Source organism: Symphodus melops, assembly GCF_947650265.1.
Source record: "Symphodus melops genome assembly, chromosome: 6".
Taxonomy (NCBI): Eukaryota; Metazoa; Chordata; class Actinopteri; order Labriformes; family Labridae; genus Symphodus; species Symphodus melops.
Window position 1 is genome coordinate 9,002,777 of NC_136696.1, and position 24,436 is coordinate 9,027,212.

Genomic DNA, 24,436 nt, shown 5'->3' on the forward strand with positions numbered 1-24,436 from the left:
CACTCTCTGGTCCCGGCCTCACACAAGCCTGTGATGTGTGTATATACTGTGTGTGTGTCGGGTGCTTGTTAGTAGGCCTGTCAGGATGTGAGGGGGCCAGCTGCTGCCTCAGGGCTGAGAGAGAGAGAGAGAGAGAGAGAGAGAGAGAGAGAGAGGAATGTCAGGAATCCCATGGGAAGACCACTGGGACCATTTGAATGTTTGTTTTTCTGTCTCACAGTCAGGCTTAATATAGCTCTAGTTATATGTGAATATATGATAAGAAGGGGTTTTAATGGTTACGTTTAACTCGCAGTCTGTTCCTGAACGTCACTGAGTGAAACGGACGATCCTGACGCATCAGTTGGACTCTCTGTTAGGTTCATTTCTGCAGTCGAGCAACTTGTAACCACATCGTTATCGTCTTTTCATTCATGTGAGACGCATAGGAACACATGACATTACACCGAGCCACACTTATTAAATCCACCAGTACTAGTATGTGAGATCTTTACCATCTGGATGTGTCCTTTTTTCAGAACCTCTAAAACAAATGTGAAAAATGTGCGTGGGCTTGATTAATCTACTGAATGATAGCTGGTCACATGATCTTATTGTGCATTAATATGCAGTTATGGTATTTCAATGTAAAGAAGAGTCACCTGATGGGTATATTTGTACTGCAAACCGTACCATATTTGGTAGGCGGCGTGTTAGCTGGATGGCGATAGCCGCGTCAGTTAGCTACGTGATAGCGTGACATCGTAGCAGCGCGACACAGCGTACCCCCGCTAATAAATTCAACAAAGAAGAAAAACACGAGGAGAAATAAACCGACAAATTCACAATGTGCGAGGCAGGAAAGAAAACATCCAGCAGTTCATCGACTCTGTCACTGACGTGTAACCCTGTAACATGTTTGTAAACGGACAACTGAACAATCGACTGAGCGTTTAAACACGGCGGGGTTGTGTTTCGTCTCTGAAAACGCCACAAAATGCGTGCCGTACCGAGACGAACAAACTGAACCGCTCGGTGGAAACGGGTCTTATAACTATTCAGGATGAGACAAGACCATGAGTTTATTCATAGGAGACTTTAAGGACAGAGTGATCATATCAGGGATACTAATGATCACCAAACTTAAAGGAGAAAAATAGATGAAGTCCAAACGGGACAGAGCAGAGAAATGGGACGATCTGGAATGTGGTTTGAGGCGGGCTGACGATCACGCTGAGCTTTTGAAATATGGAGCGATGGCTCGCTGTGACAGAGGAAGAGACACAGCAGGGATGAGCTGGAAGGGTCAGTCATCCATCATCGACGCTCAGGTCATTAGTCTATTTAGAGAGTGTGCTTCCACATAGCGAGTGGAACCAATATTTAATTAAAGCTGAACTGGAGAGGCTAATTGGGACAGAGCTGCCCTGAGGGAGGCTTCAGAAGACACTGCAGTGACACAAACCAACCTTTTAGGGTTTGGATTGAAGTCAGACACACAGCTATTCATTATTAGAATCCATTTCCAATGATTTGTTAAAAGGTTTACATGTTGGAGGAGTTACTTCCTCAAATTGAAATAAAAATGTTGGTTTAAAAAAAAAAAAAAAGATTTTGACTTCCTCCCTGTGATGTTCAGTTACAGCCATCGTGATGTTTGCTAACAATCCACTGAGATGTCTAGTCATTGGGAATACCCAGGACCTGCCGCTGAGGGTGTTTGGCTGTTTGTACTGAAGACCTCTGTCTGGACTTTAGGGGAGACACATCTGCTTGTGACGGACAAGACAGGACAAGCCAGGCTCAGCAGGTGGAGCCTGTCAGGAACAGGAACCTTTGACCCCGGGACTTTCAGTGCTGAAACGCCGGTACGCTGGAGAATACAGATGCATGTTAAAATCATGTAGCGCAGTCTGAGGCGCTTTGACGAAATGTGATCACAGCCAACCCGTGCAAACTGGTGTCAGCAGCATCTTCAAATCTTCAAATTTCAAATCCAAAATACTTCCTGACAAATTCAGAAAGCATCCCATCAAGTCACACAGCTCCTCTTTTAAATGCTTCCACCTCTGGCTCTGTTAAAGACCAGCAATCTTTACTGCCCAGTTTCTGCAATTGAGCGACAGTTAGCATCTGTGCGTACAGCCCCATGACCTCTGCAGGCTACTCTCTCACCTCACCTCAGTGTGTTCAGAATACCATCCATAACTGAACACACACACACACACACACACACACACACACACACACACACACACACACACACACACACACACACACACACACACACACACACACACACACAGAGGGGGCAGAGTGAGGGGTTAAGGAGGGGTAAAGAATGGAATCCAGCGAGTCTTCACCCCTCGTCGACTCACACTGATGGAAAACACAGATGTCCTGTTGAAGAGTCTGACTCTCCCTGTCAGCAGCAGGTGTCCAGTTTGAAAGAGGGCAACAACACACTTTGAAATAACACATTTGTAGAGATTCCCAAAGTCAGTCACAGACAGAGGAGGATTTTGGGTGTTCAGCTTTCATGTCTCAGTCTAAGACGATCACAGCTCGCTTCACTCCTGAAGTCCACTTTGTTAGACCAGTGTGGGTGGGAAGAGGAGTTCTTCTGCACAAACACACAGGTGGAGACATCCCAGAGTGTTCTGGCTGTCTCTGACTAAAGTAACTCTAAGACCCAAAGTCATCGTCTCCGTCTTGTTCTTAGATGTGCGGACACGGACTCTGCCGGGACTCTTTTATTTCTTCAGCACGCCTCATAGTCACATCAAGCCTGGCCTGGATCGTTTTACAACGTCATGTATAAGATATAACCGTGCTCCGGCCCGGTGAGTGCAGGTCAGCGGGGGAGGGGGGACAGTCATGCTTCAGCACGATGCGGGACATCTTTGCCTTCTTGTTGTGAGCGCGCTCTAAGTGGACTTTGCTGGGCTGCGGTTACAGGAAACGGGTCGAGGGTGTTTTCAGCAGAAAACGGCCGCCTGGATGAAAAGTGCAGCGCCCAGCGTCTTTTAAACGAGCGCTCTGCCGTTTTTGTGCGGCCGCTCCACACAAGTTGCACGCAAGTTAAAAATCTTTTCAACTTTTCAAAGAGGCTTATCCGCCCGAAAAAGATCAAAGCCAACAGACTCGTAGTTTTATTATTCAGGTAAAAGTTATTCAGGGTTTCATCAATTTGTTTGGCGACCTTCATCGTGCTTTTTACCAAGTGTTTGGCGTTTGATTTCATTCCGCACGCTGTCAGCGGTCGGGTCTCTGTAAAACTTGTCGTAAAGTTTGCATTTCTGGAGCAACATCAGATCATTGTTGTTTAAAAAGGAAAAGCACAATCACCACGGCAACGTTCAGCGTGCAGAATCTGTATTTCGTCATATCAGGTCTACGTTTAATCAAAGACATGGCACTGGTGGAGGTGAAACAAATGAGCTCTGAGTGAATATCCAATCGTTGGGTTCTAATCATTTCAAATCAAAAATGGCCTCAACAAACGGTCGAAGGTGTTTTGCGTACGTCACTCACGTCGAGAATACACATGACCTCTGTGCGTGGAAACGGCTGCATCGCGTCTTCTGTTCGTCCGTTTTCACCTTTTGATGTCGTCGCTTTGACATGATTTGTCACTCAGGCAGTGGAGATATCATTTCCTCTCAGCCTCAGTACTGTGTGAGTCAGTACAGGTGTTGGACTTTGAGGGACGTTTTGGAGTTGGGGAAGTTCTGATGTGTTTGTTTCCCTTCAAACTGCGGACGGAGCTTGTAAAACGGTCTCTCTCTGGGATCAATCAGAACATGGTCAGAGCGAGTGCAGTGGATGATCAGTCACTCAAGCCATGGTAAATATCACTTTGATTGATAGCGTTGCTGGTTATATTTCTCCATCTACAGTCAGATTCTCCTTCCACCTTGTCAATGGTGTGACTGAACAGCAAAAACGCCTCCAACTCACATGACTCTTTCCCATCGATCGGACGAAATGGGATTCCCACCTTCACATGTGCCGCGTCACTTCACATCTGTCACGCAGGATCACAAAATAAGCTCCCCTGCTGTGTTAGAGTCAGAGAGGTCCTGCTAGGACAAGCAGGCCTCCTTCCCTCCAACCAAACACTCCTCCACCTCTTTTCTGAAGACACGAGCCAGATGCTCGGCCATTAATCACGTGTGTGTGTGTGTGTGTGTGTGTGTGTGTGTGTGTGTGTGTGTGTGTGTGTGTGTGTGTGTGTGTGTGTGTGTGTGTGTGTGTGTGTGTGTGTGTGTGTGTGTGTGTGTGTGTGTGTGTGTGTGTGTGTGTGTGTGTGTGTGTGTGTGTGTGTGTGTGTGTGTGTGTGTGTGTGTGACCCCCCCCCCCCCCCCGACGTGGGGACGGGAGCAGGGAGTGGAAAGTTGGCCCAATAACAGTGAGAGGAAGGTACTGTAAATGTGCGAGGGCAGCGTTTTAATGAAAAGAATAGAAGTGTATGGTGAGCAGGAGGTGAAAAGGAAATGTTTTATCCCCCTCCATCTGAGAGCTTGCCTCTCTGGCAGAAGAGCCTCTGACCTTCTCCCCCCACAGACAATAAATCCACTTCATTTGTTGTGTTCTGACACCGTCCCTCCAGGCCCGCGTGTCTGCTTGTCGTGGACAATTCACAGGTTATTTTTTCCTCATTACCAGAGAGTGTTTGATTCCAAACTATTGAGACGTTCATGTTTTTCTTTTTTTTTTCTTGTGTCCACAGGTGAATCCGGTCTTGGGAAATCGACCCTGATAAATTCTTTATTCCTCACCGATTTGTACTCCAAGGACTACCCGGGGCCGTCCCAGCGCATCAAGAAGACCGTGCAGGTGAGCTTCTGTATCCCATATGTTCTGCACGACGCTTGGATTTTCAACATTTGTTCATTTCTTCCAAAAAAAAAAAAAGAAAAAAAAAGAAATAGTAGGCTGTAAGTAGGTCAAATCTTCATCCATCACACCAGACGAATCAGGACTTTCATCCCCTCCAGCTCCCTTCAAAAATATTCCCCCAAGCACCTAGGAAGAGCGGGTGACACCTGAATAAACCTTCTGACAAAAATCCCCCTGAAAGAAGAAACTGTTTGTCTTTCTGGTTTCTTGTAGCTGCACTTCAGAGGGCTCCGTTTGTCACTGCAAGAGTCGGGAAAGAGAGGAAAAACATGAAACACTTTGACAACAGAGCTGACAGAAGGCCAGTCCTACATGGGCTGGTTTGTGACAGCGATAACAGCACACGAGGATGGAGGAGCTAAGAGGTGGAGCATGCAGCAGTCACCTTACACAGATAGTTTGTTCTCGGACCTTTGCAGCCAATGAGCTTTAAAACGGCTTTCATCCCTTGCAACAACACAAAAACAACACAAAAACCCACCTGAAGCTGAACACCTGACAGCAGACCCGACCTCAGAGTTTCTCCTGCCAGCTGATTTGAGAACCCTGCAGGGTGTTAGCCGGATAATTCACCTCGAGCCAATAGGAGGGAGGGGGAGTGAATTGTACATCCTGTTCCTGCTGCACGCTGCATAGAGCGTCTGCAAGCGACCGCTACCATCTCCGTGCACGCCATTAAACGGCTGCGCTCGTGTTTCTGTTCGTACCTTCTTCTCCGCTCGTTTGTTGATGTTGTGATTCTGTTGAGCTACACGTAGCATTGATACGAAGGCAGATATAGCTCTTCATCCTGTGATGCTAAGGAACGTTTGTGAACGTCTGAGGGTTTTCTTTCTGCCTGCTGGTCAACGAATCGATGACATGAAAGGGAAACCTGATCTCCACGTCGGTGTGGCGATGATTCTCTGAGATAACCCCGAGCTGGTTTCTTGCATTGACGATGCAACGGTGGTGGGCTGTTACTCAGATGGATCGGGTATGCTAACCAAGAGAGAAGCCAACCAAAACGTCTTGTATATGTCGGGAAGGAGCTGCCAGAAACAAACAGTGACGTATGGAGCCTCTTCATGAACAAACAGTTAGAGGGAGAGAGAAGAGTGAGAGCTAAACATGGGGTATTTTTGAAATGAGGAATTAGAAGGATGTTGTGTTGTAGAGAAGGAAAGCAAAACAGAAGGGCAGAAGAACTAAGTGGGAAAGGGTAAGGCCACAGGGCCTGGTTTTATCCTTTTATGGTCACGACAAACTGAGGAGGAGGAGGGAGGCTGCATCTGGAGCAGCAGTAGGGTGCAGATTTCGTTTTCCATTTTATACAATTTGGGAGGATAAGATGAGGATGTGGATGTGGGACAGGCTTTTGTTGACTGAAGCTTTAAAGCCTGCAGGGGAATGAATGGATGCAGATATCAGGAGGAGACAGAACGAGCACGACAAGAAGAAGAAGAAAAAATGAACTGAAGGCTGAGAAAGAGGGGACAAGGGGGAGGGACAAAGAAAATAAGAACTTGGGTGAGAGTCCCTGTACGTCCCTTAGGGCCTCGTGTCAGGTCAATGGCAGGTCAGGAATGTTCCCATGAAATGAATGCACACACATGCACACGCTGCTGCTGCACAGCTTTAAAAAACATATCTTTACTGCTATTATGAGAAATGACTTTGCAGTAACATTTGGCTCCTACTCCAACTTAAAAGTCCCTTCCAGAGAGGGGCGTGGTCAGACGCAGCTCATTTGCATTTAAAGCTACGTACACAGAAACAGCTTGTTCAGAGCAGCGCTGACATGAAGGAGGCTTGGTCAAATACAGGATCTGAGAAACTTCACAGGCATGTTTTTGGGATCTCTGAGACTCATTTAAACACGTTTAAATCTCTTAATTAAATTGTGTTTAAATCACCTATTAGTAAGAGAACAGTTAACAGATGTTAAAAATGAGACATTCCCTTTTTGGGTTTTTTTTATGAACCCGGGTTGGATTTTTCCTCGCTGCAGGAGGTGGCGTTTTGTGCGTGTTCTCGACATCCTCCTCACACGGCTCTACTTCCAGAGAGTAACGGTTGTGCCTGACTGGATGGAGAATGAAACTAAGATGGAATCTGTAATTACAAATACACACCCAGCCTCTAGCACAACACAGACTCCTTCACAGACTCCATGGAAGCACAAGAAACCAAAAAAGGGTTTTTCTCTGTAGAGGCCTGTCGAGCCAAACTGGACTCTGACCAGTGTCAGGTGAAGACCGAGCCAGAGATGGCTTCAATTCTAGAACAGGGAAGATAAGTCCTCTCCACCATGTGAATCTGGCGGCTGATGAAGATGCTTGCTCGTGTATGTTGGAGCACGCCAGCGAGAGCGAGCAGCAGGTTGCTGGTGCAGTTAGTGCAGCTGTGTGACTGTCAGCAGTTTTCATCTGAACCACTTCAGTGTCTACGACACTGTTTTTGTAAAGAGATGTTACTGCTGAACTTTTGAAGTGAAATTGCTCTGAGAGCGTCAGATGAAACTCCATTCACCTCAAGCGCACTGAGGTGAAGACACAAAACCAAAACACCAGCAACATGGTTACACACCAGTACATATTTGTCCTCACAGAATGTGATGAAGTTGTAAAATACGACCTTATCGACTGATGCACACATGTTGACTTTGAAAGCGAGGAAGCTGTTGTGTTGACTTTTGGGAAAGCTAAAGTTAGCATAAAAAAAGAGGAAGCCATAAAGACACATTAGCTACAGGATATGCTCATTGTTTAATCATCTTAACAAAAGTCAACAGTTTAAATCCAACATTTGGATTCACTTTAAACTCCTCATCCTCCTCCAGGTAATCTTTACTGGAGGAGAACCATCACAGGGTGGAGTAAGGACACTTAAGATTGGTGACTTCCATGAGGAGGGAGGAACGACTTCTGGTAAATGTTTCCAGAAGGCGAGCGTTTCTTCTTCTCTCTCCATCCTTCTGAGCTGAATCAAACCAAAAGATCAAACCCCGTGCCGACTAATGTGTACCCCTGTTCTTCAAAAAATAAAAATCCTCCATACTCGAGGCTTTTTTTTTTTTTTTTTTTTTTTTTTTTGACAAAAAAACAAAACAGTGGACAGTGGAATATGACAGTGGAATAGACGAAGCAGAACAGAACAAACAACATAAAATAAATTAAATTATTTGGATCCCTTCAGTATACATAAATTCAACAAAACATGAGGCTTCTTTTTTTATCTGACAGCCAGAGAGCAGCACATCAGTGTACCACAGAGCAGACCGAGGGTGACAGGAAGTCAGGCGTGGGTTTATTTTCAGAATAAAACGCAATGATGAACAATGATCTTATGCATGTTTATTGATGGTTTTATATGTTTTTATACAACATACATGGTAGTATGCTCGTGGGGGCCACTGTGAGCGCAGAGCTGAGCTGAGCTGACACGCTATGCAAACGTATCAAACACATTTAGCTTCCTTCAATGAATTTGTCTTCCAGTGTGAAATGAAACCAGCTCAGAGATTTTAGTCTTCCGAGGCTGTCCCTCCTGCAGTCTGTGTTTTTAGATGCACAGTTCCTGCCCTCACACAGTTTGTCCTGCCTCATTATAGAAACCAGTGTTTTCACATGGCTGTCGTCCTCGTGCGACAGCTCCGTGTACTCCGCTCTGTGCACTAGCACGGCGCTAAATTTACTCTGTTTTGACAGGACCGAAAACATTAAGAACCTCCTCTTAGCTTTTTTGTCACTCGAAGAAAAACCTCATGTGAACCCCATGAGTGCACTGTTGGGCATGCAGGCTCATCTGCAAGTAGCAGTTAGTGTGTATAAGAGTGTTTGGCCCTGGGTGCTGTGGTCTGAGGCTGAGGAAGAGAGACAGGGTCAGAGTATATATATATATAGATATATATATATATATATATATATTCCAGAACAATCCCTCGTTTTTTTTTTCTGTCGCTCACTCTCGTTCTCCCGGCTCAGATTTCTTTTTAAATGATGGTGTTTGGACTCGCGGCATTTTTGAGGTTTTCTCCCGATCTGTTTTTCTTGGTGGAAATGGTGAAAATAGCAGATTGGCTTTTTTCAGACACTTGCAGGACAAAGTCATTTTAACACACATGCTGGGTGCACAGTGAAGTGTCATCATATATGTCAGATGAGTGTGGCTGCTGATGTTTGGGCTTCGCTGTAGAGACACACACACACACACACACACACACACACACACACACTATCTGAAGGTTTTCTGGAAGCTGAGGAATGTTTGTGTTAGAGCGAGAGATCTGTAGTTTGAGTTAAAGGGGGGGGGGGTCCTAAAATAACTAGACGGCCTTGTGAAAGTATGCAGCAGACGAGATGCAGGAAGTGATGGATCTGTGAATCTGGATATGTGTGACTGGGAGGTTGCTTTACTGAATCCCATCGGATGAATACGTTGGCTGATATTACAGGCTGACGGGCCTGTTTTTAATGTAGGACCAAAACCAACTCAAATCCAGAACACTCTCAGCACTGTCTGCAGCACATTCAGCATCACAGAGGCGCAGATGCTGCTCTGCACAAGATCTGACTGATGTTACATTTCAGTGATCTCCCCGTCTGAAAGTCACATCAATCTCACAACATGACATCAGTCTGCCCGTCTCCACTGTGTGTCACAATACAGGCACAGCACCGGAGGCATTTCACGCTCTCTTTTAGCCATCTATCCACAACACGCATGTTCCTTCTTTCCTTCCTTGGTCCCCTTCAGCTCTTCAGAGAGATGAACATCTTTTTTTGTTTTTTTACCTTTTTAGAGATCATGCAGAAAACTAAACACAGGTGCATCAACTTCCACAGTTGGCGTTACTCTCTGTGTTGTGTGCAGCAGAGTTCGCTAACAGAACTGTTATAGTCGCAGAGTAGGACATGCACAATTACAGACCAATGTGGAAGTCAGGAGAAGATCAGAGTAGGTGCGTACGTGTTTGAGTTCAGAATAGGAACAGGCTAAAGTTAGAGTGTTGGCTTTTTCTTAAGTTTAGATCCTGTGAAACACTCAGGAGGACATTTTTCACTCTGTCTTCACCTGGAGTTTCTCCTAACAGACCTGTAGTATTTTATAAGATATATTCGAACTCACCTTGAGGGATTGGCAGGTGGAGATGACATGTATATCCTGTGACTGCTGCATGGTGCATAGACTGCATGATCGAGAGCGCTGCGATCTTCATGCACTTTATCAAACGGAGCGACACAACGCCGCCACTTCTTTGGAGATGTCAGCTGATGGAGACTTTATTATGGTACATGGACCTGAGCTCTTTTACACCGCAGCTCACACCTACTGTCGCACGCTGGTGGCAGAGGTTGCAGTGTAAAGTGTCCATCAATATTAGCTCATTGTTAGTGTTGCAAAGGGGTGGAAAGTTGAATAATAAATAATACATTTTATTTAAGGGTGCCTTTCATGACAGTCAAGGTCACCATACAGAGAAATAAAAACATCACACGACACAGTTAAAACACGAACACAGTCAAGTACATGACAAACAAAAACGATGGGGAGAGAGAATTGAAGTGAAGTTTTCACTACATTTCCAGAAACTTTCCAAAGGAAGTGAAAACTTGAGAATTTTGGAGAGATTCCAAATCAGAAACTTTCCATGGGAATTTATATTACCCCATAATACCATCAAAACTTACTTCCCTTTCCAACTTTAGGATTGCTGGAATTTTGCAACCATAATCTTTATAAGTTCATACACAGACAAACGCAGCCAATCAAAGCACTGGATGAAGTGTCATCGCCATAAATTCATACACAGACAAACGCAGCCAATCAAAGCACTGGATGAAGTGTCATCGCCATAAAACACATCAGACATGCAGCTGCAGGAGCCGGCGACATTCAAATCCAAATCCTGGATCCATTTCAAATCCATCTCTACTCCTGATCCACAGATGCCCAACTTTAGGAAACCAACATCCTATTTCAGCTTAAACACTCCCCTCCCACAGAATCTAAAAATGCTTTAAAAACCCCGGACAAATAACCACACCCCTGCAGTAACTGCAAGAGAAACCTCCATTAAGTAAAAGAAATCAAAAGCAACAGAAACATGGACGTGTTCTGCTTCTGCATCATCTGTGTGTATCTCTTCTTTTCCAAACAACTTTAATATGAGCGACAGTCCTCGTGTAATGTGCTTACACTGTATAGTCATCATGCATGAATAATGTAATGTAATAGTTAATAATTCCTCTGCAAAGAAGTGCTGAACCACTCCGAGGATGCACCGCTCGTTACCAAAGCGACGTCATGTTTTCGCTTCCCAGCTGAATCAAGCGTCTTGATGCAGACTGTGTCAATGAGACTCCAGCAGCAGACACTGGTGTGTCTGTGTTTTGTCAGCAGGCTGTGTGGGAAGCTCTTACAGCATTGGCGCTGCATCATCGGTGCCCTGGGTGGGAGAAGAACATTTCACACAGTTACACATGTAGGCTAAATGTGTGGGAACATTTGTGCTGCCAAACTGCATTCGGCCTGGTATGTCTACTGTACATGCAGCGTTGAAGCTGCACGAACTCCAAAAGATGATCAGAACACTGAAACAACTGAGGTTCAGATTTGAAGGCCCATGTTCTGAGGTGTGCTAATCGATATGTGCGTGGTTGTGTTTCAGGTGGAGCAGTCCAAAGTTCTGATTAAGGAAGGCGGCGTCCAGCTGACACTCACTATTGTGGACACACCGGGGTTTGGAGACGCAGTGGATAACAGCAACTGGTGAGGAGTGCTGACACTCGAAGATGTTTCCCGTATTAATAAAGTCAGATGATTTTTTTTCTACCAGTAAATCCTTTTCTGTCTTGTCTCCGTTATAGTTGGCAGCCTGTCATCAATTACATCGACAGTAAATGTGAGGACTTCCTAAATGCAGAGTCGAGGGTGAACCGCCGATCGATGCCGGACAACAGAGTCCACTGCTGTCTTTATTTCATCGCACCCTCTGGACACGGGTAAGGTGTTGTTTTTTTTTGTTTGTTTTTTTTCACCTGATGCTTTGTTGGAAACCAGGTTTAAGCCCTGTTTCCACCGAGCGGTTCGGCTCGGTACAGCTTGGTACGGCTCGGTACGGCTCGCATTTTGCGGCGTTTCCATAGACTAATCCCGGGACAAATTCCCAAATAACCGATCCGTACCGTCCCACTTTTTGGGACCCTTCCGTTGGGGTGCCAAGAATGTGGAGCCGACCCGAAAAGGTGGAGCTAAACACTACAGTTCATTGATTGGTTGAAAGAATCGTCACTTCCCATGAACTAAATCCCGCTTCTCTGAAACAAAGCTTGATTGAGTTTTGTAATAAAGAGTCACATGTCAGTGACAGAGGAGATGAACTGCTGGATGTCTTCCATTGTTGGTTTTGTTTGTGTAGCGTCTTTCTCCTTTGTTGAATTTATTAGTTATCGGTTAGCTGTTAGCGGTTAGCTGCTATCATATGACGCTATTTGCTTAGTGGCTATCGTCATCCGGCTGAAACGCCGCCTACCAAATAGGGCATGGGCACGGGTGGCTGTGGAAACACAAACGGATCGGGCTTAATCGAAACAATCCGTACCGGACTGCTGTGTGGAAATGGGGCTTTAGATTCACCTGCATCTGAAATGGCCTTTTTACACATTTGAAGCTGTTTGCTTGTCTTGGCCACGACACTTCAGATTTAAACGGGTGTTTAAATGACGGCAGCTGAAACTAACGGTCTGCTGTTTGTGTCAATCTGAGAACTACTTGAACCTGTGACGGCTACCAGGTGAACAAACGAGTGTGGTGTCGTCGAGACCACGGTAACCACAGTAGACAATCGAGGATCGAGACAAAGACCGTAAATATCCGTGTAAAAATCCTCATCTTGTGTGCTTGTGTGCTAAAGTCACTATTAATACTACTGTTTGTGAAAGGTGTTTTCCTTCTAATCACAGCAGTGACCTGGAGAGATAGCCACTCGGTGGTGATCTTTCTTGATTTTGAATACGGAGTCCCCCCCCCTAGGCTGAAACAGAAAAAAAAACTGTCAATACCGAGACATTGAAAAAGTAGTGAGACTAAAGCCGATCTGGAGCACGACACCACGAGACCAAAAGGATCGTCTCTGTTGGTAATGTGATGCTGCTGAGAGAAGGGTTTAAACTGGAGAGGACAAAAACAAAATGTGCTAAAAAAGATGTTCTCTGCTGGTGGAGCACGACAAGAAAACCTGTCCACGCTATAATAATAATGTCATCATCAATTGTTTAAGACATGGGATTAGAAGCTCTGAGCAGTCATATGGAAGGAAAGTGTTGTTCTGGTCGAAATGCTTCCTTTGTGAGTCCATTTATATGCAAAGCTGTTTTTAGAAGAGAAGAACCACTGCTGCTGTGCACTGGTCCAAATGGGTGCTTTGCTAAACGATGCGATGAATAGTTGAAGTGCAGAGCACATTATTTCTTTACCTCTCCTGGGCTCAGAGGAGCCTCCTTGGAAATCTACCTTTCCTTTCCATCCATCCAGCTTCCGATCCACAATGAAGCTGAAGCAAAAGGAAGTGTGTGTGTGCGCGCGTGTGTGTGTGCGCGCGTGTGTGTGTGCGCGCGTGTGTGTGTGCGTGGCAGCCAGCTCTTGTGACCCACAAAGCTTATATAACCCACTTCTGCTCATGCTCAGTAGAGTTCTGGTCTTCATCATTGAATCAGCCAATCAGAGTGGAGGCTGAGCAGCGCATAGAGGCAGGCCTCTCATCTCAGACAAACACAGTCTGTCCTCTCTCATCCTGCAGTTGTGTGTGTGTGTGTGTGTGTGTGTGTGTGTGTGTGTGTGTGTGTGTGTGTGTGTGTGTGTGTGTGTGTGTGTGTGTGTGTGTGTGTGTGTGTGTGTGTGTGTGTGTGTTCAGCTGGCATCTCACAACCACATTCCCTGTTTCTCAGTATAGATGCAGACCCAGCCTGAGCTAAGACTCCATCCACCCAAGCTTCATTTGAAAATTCATGGAGCCAAATCATATTAACATAGTTTTTTGGTTTTTTTTAAATAGACTTCAACTATCCCAACCTACTGGTCTATAATTAAATCCAATTGCAACTCTTATACTGCACCAGCCTCTGAATATGTCAACATGTTGCTTCATCAGTCTCCTCTTCTAATATTCATTGGAATCCCTCTCTGTGGTCACACATACCAGGAACCTTCAATCCAAAATGTCACTTTATAATCCTGTGTGTTTTCACATCCAGTTATAAACACGCCTGTAAATATCCAGATTCAGGAGGAATGCTCCGGATCTCCTCCTGGGTGGGGGTGGGGGGGTGTCTGCTGAAGCTGACTGACGTGGAAGTAGCAGACTAAGCAACAGAGTCGGCTGTACGATGCAGCTGTGAGCATACCTGCCTTTAATATCAACGCTACGTGACGGAACAAGAACATCAAGAGAGCGGAGAGGATCGTACTTAATTATATACAAACAGACAGTATGTACAAAACATACACATGTAAAAAGCAGCAGTCCATTTACGTGCATCGATTTGGAGAAGTGTCACTTCCTCTCCTCCTATTGGCTGAATTCTTCAGATAGTATCCTGCTGCGTTCTCACATCTGCTCAGTCGGACTTGCTGCGTAAACGTGTGGAAGGAGAAACTCCGGGTGAAGTCAGAGCAAAGATCAGGAGCTTTCTGCAAGTGTGAAAGACCTTTAATCCTTATTTTTCAGCAAGCGGAATAGTAACACAGTAAAGGTAACGAGACAGAACAGGACTCGATCATCTTCTGTGGAGTTCCTAATGAAGGCTCTTTGATCGGGTTTGAATTTGACCTCTCTGTCAGTACGCTGTGTCTAGCTGAACCTCCGACTGTTTTAATGATGTGACTGTTTGAGATGACGAAGCTCTTCTTCTCATTAAAGCTGGCTCAATTATCTCAAAAACAAAAGGCTGATTTCTCAATATAACAAGATAATTGATCACGAGCAAACAGCTCCAAAACTGGATTAAAAAGAAAACAGTAACTCCGTGTTTTTCTCTTCGTTGACTTCATTTGAGTTGACGGGCTCATTTTGGGAAAGATGACACCATCTCTCTTTTCAAGCTGGCTGCGGCTCAATTAGTCAGTTAATGCTAACATGGGAGAAAGATGAAGCTTATTGGATGTTTACACTTTGATTTAGTTGGTAAAAGTTGTCGAGATTCCTGCAGGCGTGCCACTTCTACTAAACAAACAGCTGCTTCCTAAACTTCCTGCCATCCCATAAACTGTACATTTATAAAGACAAAAAAAAAAAGTGCACGCTCATGTTTCCAGCTCAGCAACACTGAGAAGGAACAACATCAGGAGATCACAGAGGGGCCTTGACAGTCAGAAGCTGCTGCAGACATTCTGACTCTGTGTCCCACATCATCATGAGCCTGTCTCACACACACTCAGTCAAGCTGCCAGACGTGTTTACAGATGTTTAGTTGACCTTTTGTCACTCTGCATTCCTGGGTTTAGTACCTGAACATCCCCTTTACTAACACTCGTTACACACCCTGTCAACACATTTCAAGCATGATTTGAACGGACCAAAAGAAAACACACTGGATTTAGTCCTGTCCACTGGTGTTTGTGCATAATGTCCGCTCGTATACATACACTGCCCACATCCACAGACCGCCTCCAACCAGAGGGCTCGCTTTCAGGCCACACACGCAACACAATGTGAGTGTGTCCGCTCATTCAGACCCGAGACAGAGAGACTACAGGAGGATTACAAAGACAATCCCTCATCAGGCCGAGCAAGACAAAAGCATCAGTTGTCCCCACGAGAGAAACACACATAAGACAAAAACTCCACCGAGTCGCTCTCCACTGGCTTCTTTGTGTCTTCGCTGTGGGCTGCCAGGCAAAAGACTGCGTGGTTCTAGTTGGCCCTCTGCTGGTGACCCGCTCAACTACTTTGGTGTTTTCCTCGGATGTATTCTTCTTAATTAATTCTTCCCTCACAGGAAGTGTCACCACGCTCGGCACATGAAATGAGGATTGTTCTTTCATCCGTTTTTCAAACCAGCTCTGATAACTTGTTCATTGAGAGGTGTGGCTCAAAAGCAGAATCAATCAATCAGAATCAGTCCTTGGAGTAAACTTCTCCTCATCAGCTGGAATCGTCTTAACTGTTGTTTGGATTTTGACGTGTTTCTGTTTGTCTGTCCTCCAGATTGAAGCCGCTGGACATCGAGTTCATGAAGAGACTCCATGACAAAGTCAACGTCATCCCCCTCATTGCCAAAGCCGACACTCTGACCCCAGAGGAGTGTCAGCTTTTTAAAAAACAGGTTGGTTCAACTTCATGATGAAACTACTACAAGCAGAATATATCAGACAGGAAGTGTTAAGCAGAATATATCAGACAGGAAGTGTTAAGCAGAAGAGCTACCCTGACACCTCCATGGGTTTGTGGACTTAAGTTTTAAAGGATCAGGTTTGTCCTGTTACTGTCCTCTTCCCTGGTGTTTTAGAAAAAAATCCTATCTGAGTCAGAGGGCGGATATGATGAGGAACTTCCTCATATTTCTAGGAACTGTTGGAAGTCTCTTCCTTTTTTACTGATTCCGCACCGCGGGAACTATGAACTATTTAAGTTCCTAGAACCTCGTTAAGAGGAATCATTTCAACTCCTGCTTCTGAGCCGGTACTATGGCCTGTCTTAAGCTGCCCAGATTGAAATGCAAAAACTTTTTATGGTGGTACGCACAATAACAGTTTTCAAATCAGTGTAGTTCTCAGGAGACCCCCCTCGTAGATGGTCAGCATGGTGACTCTATCAGTGTTAGGTAGTGGGATCCTTCTGTTATCACAATAAATAATGAAGTGTACTTTCATGGAAACCTAAGAGAAAATATTTGATACCTATTCTCTCGAGCAGTGAATGTACTTCCTCTTTTTCTGAATCTTTTCTCCCGTCCTCAGATAATGAAAGAGATTCAAGAACACAAAATAAAGATTTATGAGTTCCCAGACACGGAGGACGATGAAGACAACAAACTCATCCGAAAGATCAAGGTAACACCCCCCCCCCCCCCCCCCCCCCCCCCCCCCCCCCCATGCCTGGTCATCAGCTTCATAGACAAGCTTTTTAAGGAAAGGTCACAGCAGCCTTTTCATACAGTGTCATGTCTCAAGTACTACCTCTCTGTCTGGACTTCACATCTTAAACCAAGTTAGCCCTGCAAGTAATACACGAACGTTGAGCGCTAGTTATGTGGAGACGTGCATGGATACACTTTTTGTTCTCAAGTTTTTTGTTTTTTGCCTTTCCACTCCAGGAGAAGATGCCTCTGGCAGTGGTCGGCAGCAACGTGGTAATCGAGGTAAACGGCAAGAAGGTCCGAGGTCGACAGTACCCGTGGGGCGTGGCAGAAGGTAGGTTCACTCAGGTTCACTGCCAGAAGGGAAAGAAAGAGATCTATTTTGAAATGTGCATACTGTTAAATATCAGGAACGTGTTTTCTTGTTGCTGGTGGTCCACACAGTCGCTCTTTAATAAAAGGTCAGAGAATGACAGACGAGAGAGAGGCCGACCAAAGATGTTCCTTTGAAGGTTACACTCTCTGTTATCTCCACCGTGATGAATCAAACGGGATTTTTTTGGAGTGTTAATGCACAATGCATGTTTCCATGACGACCCTCTGCATCCAATGTACTAACTTCCAGATAATAGAGTGACGTGTTAAAAATTCAGCCTTCTATGAGTTCTGAGCATGTTGTGATATTTAGACACGTTTGAGCCGAGAAGTTAATCAGGAAATATTCGGTTAAATTTCAGCGAAAGTCTCACTTTGAGGTTGTTGTTTTTTTGTTCATCACGTTTAAAGGGCTTCCATGGAAATTCAGATCACTGCTTACATCACTGAAACACAGTTCAACGTGTAATCAAGATGCTTTAGCAACACGCCACTGATGTCTCGTCAGCTTCACTGTCAAAGTATGTCACGTGGATGCCCAATTCATGATGATTGTAAATGCAAGAGGGGGGGGGGGGGGGGGTCTTGGTTAATCCACAAAGGGAAGTAATTCCCCATCATCCTCTGCTTTAATACACTACAATCCTTCCGCTTCATGCCCTGGAATAAATTCCTTTGATTATGGTGGATAAAAAAGAACAAGGTACAAGCCTCCCGATCAGTATCGAATGTAGTTCATGCACACAATGATGACTTTGGATCCATTTCCTGTGTGGCGTCTTGCCAAAGAACATTCCATAGTCGGGCATTATTTAAATAGTGATCTCGTAATTAGAGAACGAGACGAGGGATGTTCACATGAAGATGATGTAATCAGATCTGTGTTTCAAAGATACTGAAAGAGTCTGCATTTCATCATTTGGTTTGATATGGGCTCCCAACAATGGAAGTGACTTTTATTCTTATCTTTTTTTTTTTTTTTTGTACTTCTGACAAGTATGCATTATCTGTCAGTTCTTCCATTGTTCCCATACACACACCTGTCCATCTTCTCCTCCACACAAACATGCTTCCATGCACAGAGTCCTTCCTGTAGTGTTCGTCTTGACCCTGATAGGGATTCTGGAAAAGGAGGGATAGTCAGTGAGCCTACTGTCGACACTCTTGATTCTCTTAAGTCAGCTGTCGTGTAGGGTAAGACGCACATACACCAATCAGTGCACCCATGGTTAATGTTTTAAAGTGAATATCTGGAGGCATCAGAAAGGGGATTTCCGCTCTTAAACCAACTGAAACCTGTTCCAAAGTCAGCGGCCACCAAGTTTTCATGATATTTGAAGGTACGCAAAACCTTATTGTGCATTCATAGGCTCTTTGGATGTCTCTTTTACTGATGCCGTTAAGAGGACGCGGTCACCTCTGTCTTCTCCCACGCCTGCTTCGCCTCGAGGAATCTTGGCGGGATTTCTGCTGCTGCCTTGGATGTTCTTCTTGCAGGCTTTCCGTTCACAAAAGAGCAGATCCATTTTGCCAGAACAAAACAAATAAAAGTACTTCTCCAGCTTGCCAAATCAGCAGTATCAAATAGCAATGCCATTAGTTTGTATTAGGGACTTTAGATTTGTTGGTTTAAATCTTTTTAGGCCTCAAAACAACACTGAATTATAGAGAGGCTTACCCACCATGCACCATGATTCTGCACCATTTAACCAGCACAGTTAAAGTTGGATATGCTCTAAATTCACCACGCAGGTAGTCTGAGCAAACGGATCAGACAGCACCAAGCTTCACCATAAGCCACAATGCACTGTTGTTGCTTCTCCTGGTGTGTTAGTCTTCCTGTGTTTTAAACCCCGATGAAAGATGAAATACTGTATTTATCTTTATATCTAAAATAATATACCTTTGTTGTTCTGTGGTTGACCGTTTATCAGTCTTTCACTTTTCATTCTTTCTTTTTCTCTTTCTCTTTTTTTTTTCTTTGTCTATTCTTTTCCATGACTGACAGAGGGCATTTTTGGTAAACAAAACCATCTTTCACTTTATTTCAAGCTCATCTCCCCCCCTCCCCTTTTCTGCTCCTTCTCCCTCAGAGTGTTCCCCGAAACTCTCCAGCCCTCCTCTCCCTCCACTTTTCTGTTGCTGTTCTGTCTCATCATTAGGCTGATGGTCAAACCAATGCTCTAATCAGACTTGGGATGAAAACTAAATACAGTCAAATACATTTAAAAAGGAACAACCGAAACGTGAAGATTTCCATCGTCGGTGACACCTCACATACATCATGATGAACAAAGACCCTCCATGTTTTAGTTGTTGTTGACATCACAGATACGAATGTACTGACTAAACTTATAAAGAGACAAGTCTTTGACCACCAAAGAACATTGCTTGTCGTTGAGGAGTAAAAACGGACTAAATGGCCCTTCTTCAAATTACTTCAAACTAAATGTGAAAGTGCTTTAAACAGGCATTCTTTCAAACGGCCAGCAGGGGACAACTCCACTGGAGAAGTCAATATGAATCTATGGGTTCTTACTGATATTAACAGCAACCAGTTACTTACAGCCCCATTGAAACTTAAATGGCCGTATGTTTTAAGGAGTAGCGTCACTACAGAGAGAGCTGTCAACGTAGCGTGCACCTCCACCCGGGTCACTTCTGGCTCCTCAAGGCGTCACCAGCTGACCGCACTCCCAACCTCTGGGACGTTCAGAGATTAACTTGCATTTTGAATCGTTGCTGAACTGCTCTGAGGTTGGGATTGTATATCCCCAAATGATATGAATCAAAACAGTTCAGTTGAAAAGACATTTCATATTTGTAAATTGTTTTACTTTTAAATGAAACCGTAAAACTGTTACATTGAAATTGAGATATTATTAGCCGCACATTTTTATTCCTACACACGTCTTTTTTCATCATGATCTATGCTCCTGTTACAATGCGAGGTCAAGACCAGTTATCTACATAAATGAGTCGTATTCTGTTGTTCCCTAAATTTAGCAGTCGGCAGGAGAATCCCTCAAAACCTTTCTAAACTCCCATTTATTACAACTTGGGTCTTATGTTGTTACCTTTGACTCTATGATGTACTCTCCACAGTTCAGGCTGCAAGGTAACCAAACAAGCGGTCAAACGATCAGACGGTCGTATCTTGGAAAGCTAAATAATGACGACTGACCAGAATTAGTCAAAAGTACTGTCATAAGACCAAAGTTGTTGTAAACGACAAAAAAAACAACTAATGTAGGAAGATTTAATTTACCAGCCATATCAAAGTTATACATTTACACCCTTGTATTCTCAAGCTCTGTACTTTTATAGTCCCAGGTCTGATTCTGTGAATAGTCATGGAGAAAACTAGAGGCTGTTTGGTGCTGAAGCTCCATTCTGCAAAACAAAACCCATCACTCTAACTCTGCGGTTCCCTTCTTTGCTCCAATGGTACCACATACAGAAATCCTCAGTAAATACTGCCCTGCTGCACGACATGAGTCAGCTCCTCACACTTTGAGTTGAGTCGATCGTCTGGTGCAGGATGTGAACGGTGTGCAGGTCTTGTTCTATCACTGGACCAAGGACTGGGATCCACCATCCTAATGCATTGCTTATAGGTCCAATATAGGTTCATTGGCAGTTAATGCTAGATAAGCATGTAGCCGGCTTAATTCAAGTCATCAAGGAAGCGTGTGGCTTGGTATCACGATTTCATTAGCTTACTTCAACTTTAAATCTTTTAACACTGAAATACACTGTTTGCACAGACACACACACACACACACACACACACACACACACACACACACTTGTGCATGTTTCAAATAAACAGCTGTGTGCTTCAATGTAGTTCATTATCATGGCCTTTACTACACTCTGCTAATAGATGAAGTGCTCAGGCTGAAAACACCTGATGGACCATGAAACTGTTATCGTAAAGGTCTGTGATTGAGGAAGGAATGAACTAAAATGATCCGATTGGAAGCCTGGAGTTTACATCAGGTGTTTTCTGCCACTCATCAACAAATGAGAATCTTTTGGTTAAAAGCTTCTTCTGTTTTTTTTTTTACACCTATGACCCTTTACCCAACATAGCTCCTCCACGTATTCCCTCATAAAGACTTGTCCCCCTGGCTGGTCATGCATAGACCCCCCCCCATAAGACACTCCCCCTTCCCCTCCCCCAAACCACCACACTCCCTCTACAAGCCAGTCAGCTTGGACACATGCAGGTTATGGTGTTGATCCGGGCCAAATCTGGGCTGAATCTGGGCCAAACATAGGCCGATTCTGGGCTCGAACCCGGGCCAAGTCTAAGGCACAATAAACCCAGCTGCCCCAGACCCAGATTTAGCCCCTCCCCCCCGCTGGGCGCAGACAGTAACTGAAAAACCGTACCCCTCCCCTTCGTCAGAGCTCCCTCCTCTAGAAGAGCCAGGAGGTCAATGGCTGGTTTTGGAGGCACAGGGACGGGGCTGCTTAAGTTTCATCAATGGTAAGGTGTCCTCCTCGTTCGCTCCCCTGATGATGGTGATGACGATGATTGACTGCCAGTGGGGTGGAGGTTAACCAATAAGGAGCGACGTATTTGGCGAAGAGGAGGCTGAAGATCCATCAGAAACATCCTGAGCAGCAGCTTGTCTGCAGTCCTTTTCCAGAATCCCCTCTAAATATTTAACCATGTCTTTTATGTTGACATAAATAACTGTAACCATCTAACTGTCCCGTTCTGTTGTCTGACCAAGACCTGTTGTTTGTTGGAACAATATGGTGTCTGTGAAGTCCAACTGAAAAAAGGATCAGATCTGATAGAAGCTTGTCTTTTTTTTTTTTCAATATTTCACAACAGTGAGTTCAGGGTCTGATCTTAGAGAGTTTTAAAGGCCCTGACACACCAAGGAGCTCGTTGGCCGTCGGCTCCTGCCGGCACGGTTGATGAGAGGAATCACTCTGATTGGCTGTTTGGAGGTTTCATTTAACTCCAGCGCTCGACACAGATGCGCCTCTTCTTAGGGCTGACAACAACAGTACCATTTTCAACTTTGACTGTTGAACTTTCGTTGGCATGGAGAGTTATTTTCTTTCACGCAAACACAAAACATACATGGTCGGCTGTAGTCTTTACAATGTGTTCAAGTGCAACTTCTTGGCCAAGAGAAAGGCGAGAGAAAAATGTGTCTGTGGTTTTTTGTCGCCGCTAGTTCTTTGCCGACTGCTTGGTGTGTCAAGGCCTCCAGAACAAACAATGTCAACACGACAGAACCTGTCAGCTGAACTATTTCCAGCTTGGTTTGCAAAGTTGATTTTAAAAATCCAAAAATCCAAACAGGGATTTGAGTTGGGAAAATATCAGACACTAATTTAATCAGGTGAAATATGAAGGTCATATTTTCATTACAAATAACAAATTTAAAAGTTTGGTCTTACTTGGCTTTTAGTTTTTCTATTTTGTGTTCAATGGTGTGCAAATTGTTTGCCCTTTAAAGATGGAGAAATGTTCCAAAGCAAACTTGATGAAAATCCCAATCAGAGCCATGTTGTTGTTGTTGTTGTTGTTGTTGTTGTTGTTGTTGTTAGAACAAGCCCGTGTGATGTCTGTTTTTGTTTTCTCTCCATGTTCTACTACTGATACTGTATCATACCTGTTTAAACATTCACACTGTCTGTCTGTCTACGTTCCCCTGTGTGTGATTAATGAGATTCATTTGAATGATTGTTTCCCTACATTGTATTTTGCTATCATGTAAATAACTGACACCTTCTTCTGACCTTACTCACACGAAACACAATAACTTGTTTTTTTTCTTATTGACTGCCTCTGAATGTGACCAGACTTAAACCCCTGCAGCGACAGTTATTTACCCCTTAAATCCTATTTCAGTTTATTGGCAACTAAAGGACTGTATTTTCACCAAGATAATCATGCTTGTAAAGAAAGTGTAGCTCAGGTCCCCTTTAAAGCCAGAGATGATAACCAAGAGTCGGCTGTATTAACTGTGTGTCCCTCTCTGTTTCTCTCCCTCTTCCTGTGTGTGTCAGTGGAGAATGGGGAACACTGCGACTTCACTGTGCTGCGTAACATGCTGATCCGGTGAGACTCCACATTTTAGTCAACATTCACTCTCCACACCTAATCTCATGATGCATCTTCATTCATCTTTGCTAATGAAGTGGTTTGAGTTATTCTCGTCCAACCTTACAGAGAAAGGCAGCTACATTTCATAAGATGCTGATGCAGCAAGTTTCATACAAGTTTGTTGGGTTAGCTTACATCTATCTTATTTATATACTGCATGTATTATTTTGCCCTTTTGTTTGAATGCCATAAGCTACTACATAGAGAGCAACTTCCCATCATGGGACCGTCCTATCAAAAACACACGCTCAGAGACGACGACAAGAAAAATTTGCTACACGTGTTATGAACCAATCACACCGCCCTGCTCGTTCTTTACCCCGTGCATGCATGAGTCTACACTCAAAGAATGATCTGAAATCTGCTTCTGGACCAATGGCATTCAAGCATGTAAGTGGAGGGCGGGGCTTTTAAGGGAGCACAGAGGGAATGGGTGAAGATGGAGCAAGGAAGGAATGCTACTTTTAAAATGATGCTCATTTTTGAAAATGACCTACCCTGCCTTTAAGGTCGAAGTATATACATGTTATTTATCTTTGCAAACATAAAGATGCAGCTGTAAACAAACTGAATATTATTATACAAATTGTTGCAATTTATGTAAAAAATGAATAAAAAGAAAGAAAAAAAAAAAAGACTAAAATCATTTTACTAAAATCCCGTAAATTCGAGTCCCAGGAAGGTGAAGGAAACATCATTCCTTAATCCTGTAATGGTCTAAAGCCTGGAACTTCTTCTATCTGCCTTACTTTGTGGGATTATTTCTCACCTCTCACAGGACCCATATGCAGGATCTTAAAGACGTTACCAACAACGTCCACTACGAAAACTATCGCAGTAAAAAACTGGCTGCTGTCACCTGTAACGGAGTGGACACGACAAAGACCAAGGGACAGCTCACAAAGTAAGACGGAGCATCTTAAAGAATAAGAGCATGCAGATGCTGTAGGTGGTGTCCTGCAGCATGTCCTTTTCTTAATATAAC

At 44.2% G+C, this 24,436-nt stretch overlaps 1 protein-coding gene across 2 annotated transcripts in view; it reads left to right on the top strand.

Moving 5' to 3' along the window:
* Positions 1–24,436, top strand: part of LOC306825716 (septin-7-like) — a 41,924-nt gene that overhangs the window by 13,101 nt on the left and 4,387 nt on the right. For both annotated transcript variants that reach the window (XM_079346651.1, XM_079346652.1), the window contains exons 3-10: positions 4,712–4,818; positions 11,534–11,634; positions 11,733–11,867; positions 16,070–16,187; positions 16,822–16,914; positions 17,178–17,274; positions 23,355–23,406; positions 24,230–24,355. In XM_079346651.1, coding sequence (XP_079202777.1) covers positions 4,712–4,818; positions 11,534–11,634; positions 11,733–11,867; positions 16,070–16,187; positions 16,822–16,914; positions 17,178–17,274; positions 23,355–23,406; positions 24,230–24,355 — 829 coding nt within the window. The remainder of the gene's footprint in view (positions 1–4,711; positions 4,819–11,533; positions 11,635–11,732; positions 11,868–16,069; positions 16,188–16,821; positions 16,915–17,177; positions 17,275–23,354; positions 23,407–24,229; positions 24,356–24,436) is intronic.